At 37.2% G+C, this 20,060-nt stretch overlaps 1 protein-coding gene across 3 annotated transcripts in view; it reads right to left on the reverse strand.

Annotated features, from left to right (window-relative positions):
* Positions 1-648: 648 nt before the first annotated feature.
* lrp4 (low density lipoprotein receptor-related protein 4) overlaps positions 649-20,060 on the reverse strand; it is a 457,879-nt gene continuing 438,467 nt past the window's right edge. For all 3 annotated transcript variants that reach the window (XM_063061778.1, XM_063061777.1, XM_063061776.1), the window contains exons 36-38: positions 14,657-14,744; positions 13,005-13,146; positions 649-5,735 (exon numbers count right to left, since the gene is read on the reverse strand). In XM_063061778.1, the coding sequence (XP_062917848.1) occupies positions 5,400-5,735; positions 13,005-13,146; positions 14,657-14,744 (566 nt within the window). In that variant the 3' untranslated portion in view covers positions 649-5,399. The remainder of the gene's footprint in view (positions 5,736-13,004; positions 13,147-14,656; positions 14,745-20,060) is intronic.

A 20,060-nucleotide genomic window follows, 5' to 3' on the forward strand; every position in this document is an offset into this window, starting at 1 on the left:
CCATGATCTCTTCTCACTATTACCATTGGGCAAGAGGTAGAGGAGCCTTTGGTCCACAACACCAGGTTCAACTTACAATCATCAAGCTCCTGAACCAGTGTGAATAACTTCACTCATCTCAAGCTGACTGGATTCCACAACCTATAGACTCACTCACAACGACTCTATAACTCAGGTTTTCAGTATTATTTATTTACTTTTTCATTTATTATGTTCTCTTTTGCACTTTGGATGCTTGCCAGTCTGTTATGTATAGGTTTCATAAACTATGAAATTTCTTTATTTTCCTGCAAGAACATTAACATCAGGGTTGTATATGGTGACATGTATGTATCTGATAATAAACTCATTTAAACTTTGAAAAATATTGCAGGCATCATACATTCTAGTGTTTATGCAAAATAGAGATAAAATAGAAAAAGATGTGGATATAGGGGTAAACACTTTAATCGGATTATTTATTTACTTACTTCATTTTATTTTCAGAGATACAGAGAACAGGCCCTTCCAGCCCAAAGAGATGCACCGCCCAGCAATCCACCTGTTTAACTGTAGCCTAATCACAGGACAACTTACAATGAACAATGAATCTGTTGACCAGTACATCTTTAGACTGTGAGAGGAAACTGGAGCACCAGGAGATACTGTAATCCTCTTTGGTTGTGAGTATATAGGAAAACTATGCTCACCCAGCCCAGTCATCAGCACCAGAAATCATCCTGGCACAACAGAAATTGTGAACACACGATATATATCTGAAGGAAATATTGTATGACGATACTATAGATAATCAATTATTGATCTATCTAATGCTTTAGTCAGAGCAACCTGCAACACCTAGGAATGGATACAAATGGGAAAGCTGAAGTCCAAACTGGGCATAAAGGTGTAACTGGTTAATTTGTTTAATGAAGTACTTAGTACTAATTTATTTCATTTTAATGTGCTTTTCCCTCCTACAAGAAAGAACTGAAATTGTTTTGTATGTTATTTTATAGCACAGAAACATAGTATATGGTCCAAAGGAACTATGGAAGTACTTATACCCCACCCATACTCTCTATCTCCTTGCTTTGCCTCACTATTTAATATAATTTCATAAAGATGGTCAAAATTATGAGTCACAAATGGTGTTTTTAAGAAGTTTTAACTAATTATGATGACAAGATAAAACAAATAAGCACAGTTCATTGTTTCAAATATTACACAGATATAAAACATTTAGAAAACATCCAATTTTAATAACCAATTCATTTTATGTACACACATAGATATATAGCTCACACTAAACAATTGTTCTGTAAACATTTTCTAGCTGAACAAAGTTAGCAGTTTCAAGACTGTCTTAAATATCACAGATTTTAATTTAGGATAATTACAAAGTCCCAAATTAGTTATGTAGCTGCTCAACAAAAATATATTATTACACAACTGGAAGACAAATGCATGACTAATGTCCAAATGCAGTATTATATTTCAATCTATTTATTTTGCTTTCCCTTCTGTTAGATGCAACATAATATTCAAAACAATTTAAAAATATTTATGCTTTTATAGTATTTTCTAAGTTGACAAAGTGGAATACAAAATATTCCTGTGAGTGCAATGGAATTACTCCACACAAAAAAAAAATGCTGTTCTAGTTAAGATACCTGGCAATATGGATATTTGAGCTGGTTGTTATCCAAATATAAGTCTATACATGAAAATTGGTTAATTCCCTAAAATTCCATAATTTTCATCTTAAATAGCTCAATTTTTCAGTTATTGTCACAGTTAGTTAACTACCCAAGTATTTTAACCCATTGAGTACAGAAGATCCCCAATAAAATCTCTACTCCTGATAATACAAAGGTTAATCTGCATTTTTAAAAAATGAAAGCAATTTGAAATAAGTGGTGTAGGTAACACAGCAAAATGGGAGTTCAATGTGAAGAGAGAGATATCATTTGAATTAAGTAAATTCTGGGTTATGGGCAGACTGTACATTGGACAACACAACCTCTAGTGTTATTGAATAACCACCCAAGTTCACAAAACTAGCAAGTTGCATGCTATAAAATTTGTCAATATATAGGATAAATGGTCAAAAATTCAATCAGAAAAATATCTTTTTTAAATAAAGAAGCACTTGTATTGAAAAGCTATAAAATGATTTCTGAGTGCTCAAAGGGTTAAAAGCCCTGGTGCAATTCCATCAAAGAACATTAAATTTACTATATTAATATTCTTATCATTGGCAAAGGAAAGAATCTTGCAAATATTTGAATTTTTGAAGGGATAAAATCTATCTTCAGGGGCAGTAGAGTTTATCTTTTAATAATCCTAGAACTTTATCAAATATTTACATATTTAAACACTTCTTGTCATAACATAGCAAATGTCCTTTGTTCAATTAGCATCCAATTATTAGATCAAAAAAATGCATGCTTTGATGTGTAGACAAACAGGAAACGTGGCCCAAACGTGTGATCTGGATAAAATAGCATCACATTCATCTAAAGACACAAATGCTAGGCACTCAAAAGGTTAAAAGTTAAGTCATTTGGTCAAAGAAATGCATTTCTAAGCAAATAAACATGCTGAATGAGAGCAAAGCACCTCTGAATCTTGGCTTTACTTTCAGCTTTGACCATTTGTTGGCAAAAAAGATACAAAATAATTAAAAAAGGAACAAAACAATTAATCACCGAGTGGAAACAAAAATCTGCCTGTAATTTAATTTTAAGTCAATTAATTTACTACTGATGATTCAATAATTTTCCTCATTTGATTGTAAGCGACACTATCAAACCAACAATCAAAATCTGAATGCAAACAGCATGCGGATGAAGTAACTGATCTGTTGAAGTTGGGAGTCAAAGCAATGATGTTGCTGGAAGATGTGAAATATAAAACAAGTAGCAGGATATAGTACTCTCTGAAAGAATTACAGAGGTAATTGATAATACTGAGGTATCAATGGAATCTGAAACAAATTGGGAAGTTTTCCTTTAGCCTTATCCACAGGAGCAGCATGGAGTCTCCTGTCCTTCTGTTTTTGTTAAGGATTGGGGTTGGAAAAAAGTATTTCCTAGATGATAATTTCAGCATCATGAAATACTTAAGTGATCACTAAATTCCAATTGTTTGGCTGATAAAGTGACATAAGTTAGAACAATCAGCACAATATCTTACTTTTATATCTAAATGAAATGTCACTGCAATTGCTCTGGAAGAGTGGAATTTAATAAGAAAAAAATCAACACTTCCCTAGGTAAAAGTAACAATAATTTATGACATACATTTAAATGCAGCAGGCCAGCAAAATAGCAGAAATAGCTCATTGGAAAATAGATGGATTTAAAAGTCCCCAAGCTGAATATTTGGGGAAGTGTTGAGCTAATGACTGTGACATTATATCTATTAATTTTCAGCACTCAATTGTGATCATTTGTCTGCTGTGCTGAAAATATTTAAATCAGGCAGACTTATAGTTTAATTTAAATTATTAACAGCATGGTGCCTTACAGGGAATAATTGTAAAATTCTGCCATTGTTCCTTTAACAAAAAAAATACAGAGTATGTCTTCCACTTGCAGAACACTGATTTTGTGAATCAGTGCTCTTCTTGACTTAAAACCAGAACACATATAATGATGTAAATTCAAAGTTAGGATTGGATTGACTCCAAAAAATTAGATTTTATGTAACGAGCTGAATATTCAGGAGATATTTTATTGAAGTGGTTTCAATTAATGAGTACCCTTAGCAAAGACATCATTTCAGTTGGAAGCAAAATGTGCAATAATACGTTCCATTGCTGGATTTTTATTTAATTGACCAATCTATCGGAATTTGAAATATAAAATACTCCATAAATCCAAAAAAGGCTATAGATAATGCTGCAAATTGGTGGCAGATCAGGTAACATTTCTGAACCAATTAGAGTTAATATATTAGGTAAAATGACTTGTCATCATATGAAACTTTCTTTCTCCTTTACAGATGCTGCTTGACCTGCAGAGTATTTTCTGCTTTTTTATTGCCAAGAACTTTTTGTAGTTTTGCTTTGAAATTTAAGTTTCTAAGCACAACTGTTAATGTAGTATTGTTGTAATAAATCGATTCAGCTTGAAGTAATTGTTCACTTCTTTGAGTCCTGATGTAGTCCTAATGAAGGGTCTTGGCCCGAAACATCAACTGTTTATTCCCCCTCCACAGATGTTGCCTGATGTGTTCTGTTCCTCCAGCATTTTGTTCTTTATTTGTTTGATACTTTAATTATAATAGAAAATTTTGAAATATGATTTCTCTTTGCTCCCTTTAATGTGTTCACTTGTCACTCAAATTCAATGTAAATTCAATTTAATAGCCGCTTGCAGAATTGCTTGTAGTAATGTTGACTGTTTCCCCAAAACTTGCTCTGTATTTCCATTTAAAAATGTAAAGTAATACCGTGACCTCTATGTGTAAGGTTCAATATAAAATGCTGAATTCTGCCTCATTATTTATAATTAACACAATCTTCTGTAACAATCGGTAATTTGTGCTATTTAATGTAATTAGCTTGCTCTGGTCTAATATTTTACATTTCAACTAAACATACAGAGTGGGTAAAAGAGATAACTCCTGCTGATATCATGAGTACAGTTTGCAACTATTGATGGCAGCAGCATGCAAGTACAAAATTAGATTATTAATTGTAAATCAGTGCTTAGACAGATACTTAAGGGAAAATGCAGCTGGATCTGTATTAGTATTTGCCAATTCCTTAATCCTCTTTTCAAAGCAAGAGGAAAATACAGTGATTCCGGTCACATTTACAACCTCAGCTGTGTCTGGATGCCATAGAGAAGAAGAATGAAGGGGTTAACTAAATATGTCCTTTCAAAATTCACCCTTATGTAGCCGAAGTCTTACCTGAGACTACAAGGATTTTCATACTGTTCCTCAGGAGACCAAAAATCGCAAGCCCTGCTTACAGAATGAAAAGCCTTTTCCAAAAAAGAGTACTCTGTTCTACATACAGAAGTATATCCATTTTAATGGAGGAATTCTCTACAGTGTAAAAGTAGGCTAATGCATGCCACAGATAATCATCTGTACATTCACACATTAACCACAACTGTTCCTTATATAAATCTGAAAATGAAATTGGAAGTCAGATATTTCAAAAACACTTTTAGAGAGTTATGATCACTTGGCTTCAATCCATTCTTCCATGTACTGTGCTTTTTTTTGGAGGATGGATTGGTGACAAACTGTAGTACCATTTAGTCCCAGTTGAGTTGTGTGTCTTGATCTTGATGGAAGAATCTGAGGCCCCATCTTGCCTGGAGCATGCTCAGTCATGGTCAGAAGTTGCCATAGAAACTTTTTTTTAAATAGAACATGAAGGAAAAGAAAGCTACTTCCCATCAGACCTCACTTTCAGTTGAGGGTTTGCGATTGTACTGCCAACCAGTGTCAGGCAAGGGGATGCCACTTCTTTCCTGTGTGCTTGTATTTACACTGCTACATTCAGACAATGGTTCATCCTGTAGCAGCTGCTCTGTCTCTGTATCGTCAAGCGAGTCCGTGCTGCCCTGGACAGATAGTGTTTCTGCCTTCATGCAAACGTGATCTCGAAGAATTCCTCCCCGGGTGTTCTTAATCTGTTTTAAGTCATCCCAATACATGTTGTCATTCGACAGCAAGCAGATGCCTTCGACAATTTTTATCTTTCCTTTTGTGTAACTACTATCTGTAGCAGTCTGAAATGAAACGGCAAACAGTTCAACTCTGAACTCAGTGACTCGTGCATTTTTTAAACAATTATTGCTACATAAATTAGGCACAGCACATCCCAATTTCGTATCAGCACATCCCATGCACAAAATAGATGCACCACCTATATTTTCATAACTTTACAATCAAACAAAATTATTTTGTGACAACCTAGTTGTAATACATATATTTCATAATTTATATATTTCAATTGACAAGATGCTTCCTATCACTTGCAATTTTGATTGTCCATTCTATCTTGCTCTCCATCTCCTATGCTCTTGCAAAAAGGTTCAGAAGTATCTCAAAGTCCAGCATCTCATTTCTCTGCCTGATGCTGACAACTTCTTCAGATCATTACGATTCTACCATTATTTTGTGCAGCAGGTGCTAGTAGTCTTTTATCTTTTGCTTCTGCCACCCCTTTGATCACATAAGCATCCATTTTGTTATTCAAGCTCAACACAGACTTTCTTCTTTGTTCTTTTCTCCCCTCCATTTCCCTTGATTCTCTACTTGGTCATCAAAATTTGCATCTATAATTTCTCTCAATTTTGATGAAATACGTCATTGGGCTGAAATGTCATTATTGTTGTAAACTTTGCAGCAATTGATATGGCTTCTGAGGATTTCTAGTAACTTTGTTTTGCATTTAGCTTTCTATCATCTGCCGTATTTCGTCTTGGTGCTGTGGACTGAGTGTGCATGTGTGGAAATATTATACAGCACACCATGCCTTTAATCATATGTTTTAAATTACTTCCAGCAATATTTATGAAATATTATGCAAAGAAATATATACAGCTGCTACGCACTGCACCCTACTCAACTTCCGTGCAGCTGATTTTTAGAAGAGGTCAGTGTGCACTTCTAATTGTCTTTCCTTTCTACATTAATCTTCTTTAAGAATCTTCATTCAGCTCACCTGTTAAAAGCATTTTTACTAACTATTAACCCTAGTAATTTCAAACTGTGTTCCATTATAACAGTACAGACATCATAAAAACAAGAAGTGCACAATATTAAGATTATTTCACACCTGTACTAGTGCCACATTGGGAGTATGATATTAATTTTAACTTCTTGTTTTTATGATGTCTGTATTGTTATAATGGAACATTTTGGAGCCAGAAGAATGACCTCTTTATTGTGGACGTGACAGGCAGAAGAAATGAATTCTTGGTCATTAATGAGTTGCTGCTACCTAGTGCTTTATTCATTGAGTGCTGAATAATTGAGGCACTTCATTAAAGCTGGATTGAGTTGCAAACAATCTTGTTCATCTTGATATAGTAATTGGGTAAGTGTTGGTATTCTGTTGTGGGAATTTAGCAGACAGTGTTGATCTTCCCAAAATCTTATGGGAACAGAATAAAACTTCAAACTTGGATTTTAGATAAGTTGTCTCCATCCATCCATCAAACAAGTGAGCTTGTGGTATGGCAAAGTCAAGACCAAAAATTGACTTCATATACTCAAAGGGCAGAAACATTTGAGAAAATGAAGTTGGAACAAAAGAGTTTCTCAAAGTAACATTTACAAATTTGTAAAAGAAACCACTTAATATAAATACATTGGTGAGCAAAAGTCAAGTGAAGAAAGTCATACTGAACTCAACAATTGAAGATAAGAACTTGAGGGAAATTTTATAATTGAAAATGCCAAAGACTGCAGAGCTACTAAGGAAAGATAACTCATTGCTCCCTCAGCCACAGATAATATCATTTATAATTTATTTAAAACCATTCATCTTGACATTCCTTTGTATACTTCAATTGTTTGGATAAGTTCTCAAAAGGTGATTGAAAGCCTTCCTTCAAGAATATTAAAAAAAAGATGAGCCAGTGTCAAAGTGGGATACCAATCACACATAATCACTTTTTATTTCCTCGAATGGTACTGAGGAATAATTGAAAGCTCAGAGCAAAACTTTCAAAACGTAAAGGGCCCAATTCTTGATTCTCTGATGATTATTTAAAAATCAAACAGCATTGGGAAAATAAGTGCAGACTGAAGGAAAAGCATAATCTAGGCTATTGCATATTAAAACAAATATGTAATTGTATGTAATGTTTCTTTTGGCTATGTTATTATTTGGACAGTCAAGGAACTGAAGACTATGGGGGGCAAGTGCAGAAGAGTTGATGCCAACATGGATCAGCCATGATCATATTGAGTGGCAGGGTAGGCTTGTGGGGCTTCGTGGCCTACTCTTGCTCTACTTGATTGTGTTCTTGTGTTTGATTAATAGTAAATAGCTGCATATTACAGAGGAGCAGAACAATGCTATAAACGAAAATGTTCATCCTACTATGTTAGCAAATTAATGAAACTCTCATCAAACCAATGCATATATGCTGTCACAAATTGTCACATTGGCTCACTATATCCCTGGGTCAAACTATCTGCAAGATGCACTGCAGGTACTTCTTCTGACAGTTGATCAAGGTACCAAATCCCATTGCCCCCATGATCAAGAAGAACAAGGGATTCAGGTGCACGGAAACAAATTATCGTCCAAGTTGCACACTATCCTGATTTAGAAATACAACTGCTCTTCCTTCATAGTTGCTCAGTCTAAATCCTGGAATTTCCTCCCTAGAAACATTACAGGAGTACATTCATTCTGAAGGTTCATCCCAGCCTTCTTGAGATAATTAGAGATTTTAGTTTTAGTTTCATCCAAATTCCACTACCCCCCCCGCCCCCGAGAGAAAAGAATAAATGAAAGATTGAAACCATTATTCTTTGGACTTGTCTGCTGCTGTCAACAAGTGAGCTGTTTTTGAGAGCCTTCTGGAATAATGGTTCATGCTGATGTTCATGCTGTAATGCTGACACAATTTAAGCAACCTGGGTCTTCTAACCTATCTTAACCTTAGTCCTGAATAGTTGGTACTTCACCCATCAAGTTGAGTTCCATCAATAAGTAGAGATACTTTAAATTCAACAAGAATCCCAATATTCATCAGTGTTGCTCACCAACCACATCCAGAAACATATTTAATTCATACCAGCCCCTTGACCATATAAAGGGGCTGGTGCAGTTCAGATATCATTAAAGGGCACAACTAAAAGATCTTTAGTGAAGATCAGCTGTGTGTACCTCTAACCATTTTTATAATGGTAGTTATGGATGTATACTCTCTGTCTTTGATAGCAGTCTGTTTGCAACAACTGTTTTAGTAACTAAAGATATTCATTTCTCTTCAAGAAACTACTTTCTGGACTTGACCAAAGAGATGCTGACTTTTACATCCAATGATTGATAATAGTCCTCATTATGATCCTCTCCAGTTGATTCCATAATTTAACACCGAAGCCAATTTTAACAGGAAATATATTTGCAAATTTTCGGCTAAAATATACCCTTTTGTTAGTGGCTCATATCTTTTTCTTCTTATTCATTATCTCAGGTGTGTTAATTCCATATTTACTATACCCCTCTGAACATCGTATTCTAAAAGGAATAAAGGAAGGTACATCCAATCACAAACAAGAGAAAATCTGCAGATGCTGGAAATCCAAGTAACACACACAAGATGCTGGAGGCACTCAGCAGGCCAGGCAGCATCTATGGAAAAGAGTACAATCACTGAAACATTGACTGTACTCTTTTCCATCGAGCTGCCCAGCCTACTAAGTTCCTCCAGCATTTTGTGTGTGTTAAAGGGAAGTATATTCAGTCATTTGCACTAATATCCTACTCTATCACCTTTTCAGTTTAAATCTAGTGAATTCTTTGACTTAATAATTTATTTTATGTCACCACATCTTTTTGAGGACAAAAACCTAATTTCATATTTTAGATTCCCAAGACCATATACAATAGGTTTTGAGGTATTTTTAAGTTTAATGGATCAATCAAATTCAACAAAATATACATAAACTGTTCTATGTTTTACAAAAATATCCTGCTGTGTGAGATGTGCCATCAGGGTAGATTTCCATCTTTATTACCACGGAGTTAATTGTCTCCAGCATGGTGCACAGGCAGAAAATATAACATAAAGTGTCATTTGCTTTTTACAGCAACCACAGGATTTTGTTTTCAGTAATTTCTTTGGAAGAACAATTCTCTTCATTGCATGAGGTCCTTCCCACTAGATTGTCATTATAGCACTGTACTTAGAAAATACTTAAGTCACAGGCGATAAAGATGAAGATACACCCAATTCAATAATGAAAGAAAATAGCAGCAAAGAATTACTTTAGGGAAAGGAGCAAGAAATTTGTCATTTATATTGCCCATTTATATACAAACTGTATAATATTTAGTAAAATGATTATAATTCTGTTCTGAAAATGATTCTGACCCTCGGGGGTAAAAGCAAAGATAGTAGTGGAAAACTGCATGCACAATTTGGTACATCATCATGCTGTGGCGGCAAATTAGCTTGTTATTAAGAACAAAAAGTAGATTAAAACAGCCATGAACCTTAAATGGTTTTTGCTATGGAAGCATTTGCATTTTGCAAACTGGTAAAACCTGATCTTAAAAAAAAGACGTCAAAGAATAATATGTGCTATTAGTGTTAAGAAAATATTAAGTATCAAAATATTAATTTTAAACTTTATCAAGTCGCTCTAGGTTAAACTGTCATCATAAGCAAAGTAGAGAAAGTGCACATATTCATCTTGAAAGGATGCATTTGCAGTTATTCTTTAACAGTAGTTTACACTTTTCTATATTTCTAATAAAGTGGATGTTTAGAAACCACTTCTTTACTCTGTCCATTCCAAATAAAATTTGAAGAAAATATGGGGCTACGTTTCATTCACTCTGCATTCTCCATTATTAATACTTCCTTATATTGTTAAAAAATGCACATTAAAAAAAGACACAGAACACTTGTTGTTTCCAAATTTGCAAAATGCCACAGTGTATCACAGCAGCCCATGTCAAATGGAAGGAAACTGTTGAATTATGGGGTGTGCATGTCACACACTCATGCTGACGTGTACCTGAGGTAATATTTGAAGTAGCAGTCAGAAAATGAAAGGTGAAAGACTATCAGATGGGCCAGAGAGCTGCAGTCAAGGAAAAGAGATTTCCAAAATACAACACATCAATAATTTTGAATCTTCAATTTATTAAGCTATTTGATGCTTTATACTGTACACTCTGCTCATTATTTCATTTCATATAAAAATGTAGGAATAGTAAAATCATCCCTCCTGAGATTACACATTCATTCTACATACTGACCTCACTCGAAGCTCAAGGTCCTGCCCATTTTCTTCTGCTCTCCTGTAACACTGCCATCCCTTCTTCTTTGCTTTCCAAAGAAGGGCATTTATGCCAAAAACCAACAGAAAATCCAGGGCAGGTTTTCTGCCAGTGCAAGTGCTGAATGCTGGTTTGATTTCAATATTTAAGAGAAGTTTGGATAAGTATATGGATGGGAGGGATACAGAGGGCAACGTTCCAGGTGCAGGTTGATGGGACTAGGTAAAATAATAATCTGGCATGGACAAGATCAGCCAGAAGGCCTGTGCCTGTGGTGTAGTGCTCTAAGACACTATGACTCTAAAAGGTAGTGCAAAGATTGCAGCATTTCCTTTGCAACAGGACCTACAAAGAAGCATGTTGTGATTTAAGGGAACAGATCAGGAAGTGGAAAGAATAATAGGCAGAATAAGCAGATACGGGCAATACAGGTAACATTAAACATGTACATAATCGTTTTCAAATTAACTTACATAAGTTTTTGAGGTTCAAAGTTTAAGATTCAAGGTTGTCTGTGCTCAGTTTGTTTGTGTTAGACCGGAGTCGCTCAGCGCCAAGAACTGGCCTCATTGTTGAGAATAATTGGGGTGAAATGCCCATGAACGTGTATTGAACCTTGCTTGTAAATTTCAATTCTATTGTAAAGAGTGAGATCAAATTTTGGATGTAAGCACAGTGTATTCAGCACATATAACAGGGATTGAATTTTTAATCTTTCAAAGTCCAGTTCTTTCACTTTGTACCCACAGTTTCAAAATACCATTGACCACAACAGGACATAAATAGTCAAGCAAAAGGGGCAAACAGATCATGGATGTAACTTAGTACAGAGAAGTGTTGATGATGCATTTTGGCATAAGGGATGGGAAGAAGCAATACAGAGTTAATGGCAGAGCTCTGAAGGGTGTGCAAGAACATCTAGGGGCTTATGGATCTTTAAATGTGGCAGGAGTTAGAGAAAGAATAATTGAATTTATTACAGACCACTTCACTGTCTGAGATTAAATAAGATATCCACTGAAGAAATACCTACTAACATGCTACAGCTGAATTTTCTTGCCATATTAAATGTAGTTGGTATATTTTAAACTGAGGCATAACATTGCACGTTCATTTTCATTGCAAAGGTCTTGGCCTTCATATATAAAATAAAGGCTTTGAGTACAATTGCAGAGGAGATACGCTGACTCTTCATAAATCTCTGGCTCGGTCACAATCAGGAAATTCCATCAGCTCTGACTACCACACTTAAGCAAGAAAGCAAAGGTCAGTGAGATGCAGGGGAATTTGTCCAGGATGAGAGATTTTAGTGATAAAGTTATTCTCTTTGGAACAAAAGAGGTCGAAGAAGGTATGACTGATTAGACAATGAAAGAAAATTTTGGTCTAATTAAACAATGGTACCGGGTTCAGAGAAGGCAGATTTAAAATTTCAAGCAAGAAGTTATGGGGGGGGGGGTTGGTGGTGGAAGGGAGGGGAATTTGTGGTAATTATCTGCAACTCACAGCCTCTAATAATGGCAGACCTGGAATTGATTAATGATTTCTATCAGGGAATTGGATAAGCACAAAGAAATAAAATTACCAGGCTAAGGGATAGAGTGGAGTAATGGAATGAACTAAGTTGCTCTCTCTTGCTCCCTCAAGTGACTTGGCATGGACTCTTGGCGTGGCTTGTTTCTGACCAGCAGTGACTCTAGGAGTCTACAAATGTCACTCTAAATGTAACTCCTAAGTAACAGAAGTTGGTCCTAATTTTGAAAGTATCCCAAAGCCTAGCATTTCCAGCTTAATATATTTTGTCAGTTTAGATTATGATGTAGACATATCTCTAATGAGTATTGCATGCCTCAGGAACACTTTTCTGTCTCCCCGTAAACTCTGTATTAGCTTTTATAACATAATAGAGTTTACCTTACTGTTCTTTTCACCTCTGGTCCCCTAACCTGGCCTTTCAGTTTGAAAATCTGAAGAGTTTACTGATAAAACATTAATCCTAACCAGAACACTGTTTAGATGGTTTTACCTCTTTCTTATATCGCAGCTGATTATACAGAGGTGGTTTCTGAACCGTTTCTATCTTCACTTCTTGTGTAGACGTCCGGTATGATGGGTTGCTGTAAGTTAGATTGCTCACAGCTGGATCATCGAACTTTGATTTTTTGTGCCTGAAGGGGGGAAAAGCAGTTACTTCCACATTCCAACTGAGTTCCACTTTTACAGCTGACAGCACATACCTCTAATGTCTGCTGTAAATTTTTAAAAAGCTGCTGATAAAGCAGAGAGTCAGCTTCCGGGTGTTCCTGCCACATTTGGAAGGATACACCTCTAGACCAGTTACAATCAGCCTATTCATTTTACTGGGACTGCACAAAGTGGAGAAAGAATAACCACATGGAAATATGTAGTTCAACCAGAAGCCATTATAAAAACCTAAACATTTACACCCCAAAATTGCAAAGAGGATCCCATGCCAATCTGCATATGTAAGCAGTCTCTTGGGTGTTTCCCACCCCTGTTTCCTTAGAACAAGAGTGCATATATTGGGACTGAAGGGCACGAGTTCATACCACGAGAAATTCTATTAATTTATTTTTGGTTGGGTCTTCCAGAAAATGTCATCCTAGTTCCTGAACACGGTAAAAGAAACTTCCAATTATGAAGTGGCTTTAGTGTAGCAAAAATTTCTCAAAGTGTTTTACAAGAGCATTAAATAGAAAATGTTGCAAAGCCACATTTAGGTAGGACACACGACTAGCAAAATGATCAAAGAGGTACTTGTAAAATAATGTCTTAAATGAGCAATGTGAGGTATTGGGAAGTAAATGAAGATCTTCATTATGGGGAGAGATTAGCCAGGCTAATTCTTTATTCCATGGAATGTAGGAAAATGAAGGGTAACCATACTGAGGTGTTTAAAATTATGAGAAGCATGGATAACGTAGAGGAGAGCAGTCTCTTCTCTCAGGCTATGAGCATCCTGAACTTGAGGGTCTATATTTAAGGTGAGAGGGGAAAGATTTAAAACCGGCGCGAGAAGCAGCTTTTTTCACACAGTGGGTGAATGAGGTGTAGGAGGAAGTGGGTGCAGCAGGTACCAGAGTATCATTTAAGAAACACTTGGATAGATACATGGAGGGATATGAGGCAAACGCAGGAAACTGGGACCGGCCAGGTAGACAATATGATGGGCATGAATTTGTTGGGCTGATGGGCCTGTATCCCCACATGCTACTTTTACCCTTTGACCCCATGATTATCAGTACAAATATAGTGCCTGTCTTAAGTGTCAACATCAATCAACAACTGGAGGAGCCAGTACTTAAATGAGGTAACAATATTACCCAATGTGCAGGATATTGTCAACCCAGTAACTGAAATGGCGGCAGAACATCTTTGAACAATATACCTGGTCCTGCCTCATCGGTTAACAGAGTAAGTAAAAGATATAAAATCCAGCATCTCCCTCATTTGTAAAACGTTTGCTTTGAAATTCGTTCCTAGGTGATAATATTAAACACACTTTGATCATGTATTTAGTACTACCAACTGTGGAGAAATTTCTGGGTAAATGCCTCTGTCTACTGAACTCACACTATGTATAGCCAATACTAAAATTCCAAGAAGTGAAAAACAAAATCTTAGAATGGTTGCACAAATATGATTGGAAGACAATACCTGTATATAATGAAGGCAGCAATAAGTATCAGGATAGCTAATATAGTCAAAATGGCCCCAACGATGTAACTTACATGTAGTCCTTCACCTGCAACAGTCACAAGGTCAATTAGTCAGTTTTACAGATGAAATGATGCAAACCGGAATACAATATAATATTTTTCTCTTATAGAATAATTTATGAAAACTCAATCAGAAAGTTTCCTGTAAAGTGTAATGCTTCAAGACTACCTATCTTGGAGGGGGCGAAGGGGAACTAAGAATGTGCAAGATCTAAACGATCCTTAACTGCAAGCATTAATCCATAGATGGGAACAATGTGTATGGCTGGACTATTCATAGGGTCAGCCTGCTTTTTTTTACACAAACACTACCAACATGTGCCATTAATTCATAAAAGTTTTAAGTATTTAGTGGAACATGTCAAGCTTTAGTTGGTTCTACAATAGCTCAATGATGTCTTTATGAGAATGTGACCTTAAAACAGCTCTATTGTCCCTTTTTCAGAAGGAAATCCAGTGCAATTGCTGCATTAATTGTAAAACTGTATTGTAACGGTTTGGTTAAATGCAGGGTTGTATAAAGTCCTCGCGGAGGTTGTTCTTGATGCTGCTGGGTGATGCATTAAGGAAAAATTGAAGTTAGTAATTTTTTTGTTGTAGTTAAAAGATTGTGTATTTTGTGAAAAGATACGCCAGAGGGATGGTGTAGAATCATGCTGTTTCCCTGCTCATAACCACCTGGAAAACAGGTGGAAAAACTACACCAACTTCTAGACATTCCCCTTGACCAAAGACACAGATATTAACTTTAGAAATGAGATAACCCCTGTTATCTGATTTCTTTCTTCCTTCAGGAAAAATCTTATATCGTTTTCAATGGATTCAGTGAGTCAGAGCTGTACAAATATTTTTATCTTGTGCACATTTGATCCAATATGTAGAGAATAGCATTTCTTCCTGGCATGAAAACTGGTATACTGATGGTTCTATTATGATCTGCACACACAGAAAGCTGGAAGGAAATGGACAGTCAACATTTCAGGTCAAGACCCTTCAGCTGGACTAGAAAATTGAGGAAAGAGCAGAAGACAAATTTGGTGTCATGGTGGGGACAGAAATTATTGAATTATAATCTCAGTAGTACAAAGCTGAGGCCTTGCCTGAGGGCAGACTATTCTGGCTCAGAGAATGGATAGTGAAGACAAGGCAGGGGCTGGAGCTAGGGTCAGGCATGGTGTCAGAAGAGGGTAGTGGCATGCAGCACTCGGGAGAGGTGAGAGGGAGGAGTTGGGAGTGACAAGGGATACCCGGAAGGGGAGTGGGAATGGTGAGTTGGATGGATGGTGGAAGAAGGGCAGTAAGACCCTATGGCCACAGGCTTCAGGGAACTGGGGCAGAGGTGGAGACTGGTGGCAGGGGTACAAAGGCTTTGCCCCTACTGAGGACAGACAGTTCTACCTCAGAGAGGGGAGGTCAGAGGGATAAGGAAGATAGAGCCAGGGGAGAGGCTGGGATCAGGTGTGAGGTCAAAGGAAGGCCGTGGGATGGAAGGCTCAGGAGAGACCAACAGTCTCTGGTGCTTTAAAGATAACAGTTTACAGTGCAGTTAAGGTGACCACTGGGTTGTTTCTCACACTTGAAAAGAAATGGGAAATCAGAATCTTGATTTATTACCACTGACATATGTTGTGGAATTTGTTGTTATGTGGTGACAATACATAAAAATAAGAAGTTAAAATAAATAAACACATAGCACACTTGCTGTCTTTTCAGAGCACAATTTCATCAGGCTATGAACAATTCTTTTGGCTGTTTTGAAGTATATACTGTGCATCATTGATTTGAGTGGAAGTAAACAGATAAATGGTGTAAATACAATCACAAATAGGACCATAAGATCATAAGACATAGAAGCAGAGTTAGGCTATTCAGCCCATCAAATCTGCACCGCCATTCCATCATGGCTAATTTATTATCCCTGTCAAACCCATTCCCTTGCCTTCTCCCCATAACCTTTGATGACATTAATAATCAAGAACCTATCAACCTCCACTTTAAATACACCAAATGATTTGGCCTCACAGCCGCCTGTGGCAATGAACCCCAGATTCACCATCTACAGGCTGAGGAAATTCCTCCCCATCTCTGTTCTGAAGGGGCATCCTTCTATTCTGAGGTGTGCCCTCCTATCCTAGACGACCGCATATAGGAAACATCCTTTCTATGTCCACTCTTTCTAGCTTTTTCAATATTCGATAGGTTCTTCTAAACTTCAGCAAGTACAGGCACAGAGCCATCAAACGCTCGCCATACATTAACCCTTTCATTCTTGGGATCATTCTCATGAACCTGCTCTGGACCCTCTTCAATGCCAGCACATCCCTTCTTAGATAAGAGGCCCAAAACTGCGAGTGCAGTCTGACCAATGCCTTATTAAGCCTCAACATTACATCCTTGCTTTTATACTCTAGTCCTCTCTAAATGAATGCTAAGATTGCACTTGCCTTCCTTAAACCGACTCAATCTGCAAGTTAACCTTTAGGGAATCCTGGATGAAGACTGCCAAGTCCCTTTGCACTACTGATTCCCAATTTTTTCCCTGTTTAGAAAATAATCTATGTCTTTATTCCTTCTACTAAAATGCGCAATCATACACTTCCCTACACTATATTCCTTCTGCCACTTTTTTGCCCATTCTCCTAATCTGTCTAAGTCCTTCTGCAAGCTTTCTGCTTCCTCAACACTAACTGTGACCTCTACCTATCCTTCTATCATCTGCAAAGCAATCAATTGCATCCTGCCCCAGCCAGTCTTCCTTCTATTCATACTAGTATCTTTCCTGTAATACCACGGGGTCATATCTGTAAGGAAAACAAAATTACACAGGTATTGATCCAGAGCTGTTAATAACAGAGAAAGGGTGAGATTTATTTTACCAAAAGTGGTGAAATATTCTAAGAGATTACTTCTTTTATATATAAATCTGCAACAAAAACTGGTACAGCTGAAAATTATTTCTCTCATGTGAAATTCATTCAATTTCCAGTGGTAAACTGCCCCACCTAGTGGTCTTGCTGAGAATGAATTTAGAGTCATTGAGTCACGAAACACTGCAACACAGAAACAGGCCCTTCAGCCCATCTAGTCCATGCTGAACAATTAATCTGCCTAATCCCATTGACCTGAACATGGATCATAGCCCTCCATACCCCTCCCATCCATGCACCCAACCAAACTTCTCTTAAATGTTGATATTGACTTCTGGCAGATTGTTCCACACTCTTACCACCCTCTGAGTGAACTTGTTCCCACTCGTGTAACATTTCAGCTTTCATCCTTAACACATAACCTCTAGTTATAGTCTCACCTAACTCAGTGGAAAAAGCCTGCTTGCATTTACCCTATCTATACCCCTCATAATTTTGTATACCTCTATCAAATCTCCCTTCATTCTTCAACAATCTATGGGAATAAGGTCGGAACCTATTCAACCAATTCCTAGAATTTAGGTTCTCAAATCCTGACAACATTCTTGTAAATTTTCTCTGCACTCTTTCACCAAAACTAGACACAATAATCCAAATTAGGCATCACCAACATCTTATACAACTTCAACGTATCATCTCAGCTCCTATACTCAATATTTTGATTTATGAAGGCCAATGTTCCAGAAGCTCTCCTTTTGTCTCTATCTATCTGTGACACCACTTGTAAGGAATTATTGATTGTTTTCCCAGATCCCTCTACCACACTCCTCAGTGCCCTACCACTCACCATGCAAGTCCTACCTTGGATGGTCCTCCCAAGTGCAACACTTGCCATTTTCAACCCATTTTTGCAGGTGATCCAGATCCCACTGATAGTCTTCCTCACTGTGCACTACATCTGCAAGCTTGGTGTTGTCTGAAACTTTACTAATTGAGTTAACCACATTATCATCCAGATTCCTGATGCAGATGACAAACAACAATGGACCCAGCACAGCCTCCTGAGAAACATCACTATTCACAGGCCTCCAGTCAGAGAGGCAACCATCTACTAACTCTCTCTGGCTGCTCTGGCAAAGTCAATGTTTAATACAATTTATTGTCCCATCTTGAAAGCCAAGCGACTGAACCCTCTTGATCAACCTCCCATGTGGGATCTTGTCAAAACCTGCACTGAAGTCCATGTAGACAACATCCATTGACTTGCCTTCATCAACTTTCCTGGTAACTTCCTCAAAAAAATCTGTGAGATTGGTTAGTTACGGCTTACCCGCTCAAAGCCAAGTCGACTATCCCTAATCAGTCCCTGACTATCCAAATACTTACATAGCCTACCCCGTAGAATAACTTCCAATAACTTACCAACTATAGATGTCAGGCTCATTGGCCTATAATTTCCCGCCTTTAGAGCTTTCCTTAAACAACGGAACTACATTAGCTATCATCCAATTCTCCGGCACCTGACCCGTGAATACGGCCCCTGCAATTTCTGCACTAGCCTCCCCACAGGGCCCAAGGTTACACCTTGTCAGGTCTTAGGAATTCATCCACCTTAATTTGCCTCAGGACAGCAAATACTTCCACCTCTGTAATCTGTATATTTTCCATGACCTCACTGCTGCTATGCCTCACTTCTATAGACAGTGTCCATAAAGATGAAAAAGAAATCCATTTAAGATACCCCGCCACATCTCTTTGGCTCCACACATAGATGACCACTCTTATCTTCCAGAGGACCAATTTAGTCTCTTGCCATCCTTTTGCTCTGTACAAGTACTTGAAATTCTCCATTACCTTGTCCATTACAGCAACCTTATGCCTTCTTTTAGCCCTCCTTATTTCCTTCTTAAGTATTATTTTGAATTTTTTTATACTCTTCAAGTACCTTATTTGCTCCTTCCTGCCTATACCTTGCTTGCACCTCTTATTTCTTAAGCAGCGTCTCAATATCTCTCGAAAACTGAAGTTCCCTAAACCTGTCATCCTTGCATTTTATTCTGACAGGAACATAAAAACTCTACTCTCAAAGTTTCCCTTTTGAAGGCCTTCCACTTACCCTTTGTCAGAAAACAATCTGTCCCAATCCACACTTGCCAGATCCTTCCTGTTACCATCAAAATTGGCCTTTCTCCAATCTAGAATCTCAATCTGAAGACCAGACCTATTCTTCTCCATAGTTATCTTGAAACTAATAGATATTATGGTTTCCAGATGCAAAGTGTTCCCCTGCACAAACTACTGTCATACGTTCTGTCTCATTTCCTAATTGGAGATCTAGTAACGCATTCTGTCTGGTTGGCTCCTCTATTAAAGAAACTTCCTGAGCACATTGGACAAACTTCATACCATCCAGCCCTTTTACAGTATAGGTGTACCAGTTAATATGTGTAAAGTTAAAATCACCTCTATCACACG

Source organism: Mobula hypostoma, chromosome 11 (genome assembly GCF_963921235.1).
Source record: "Mobula hypostoma chromosome 11, sMobHyp1.1, whole genome shotgun sequence".
Lineage (NCBI taxonomy): Eukaryota > Metazoa > Chordata > Chondrichthyes > Myliobatiformes > Myliobatidae > Mobula > Mobula hypostoma.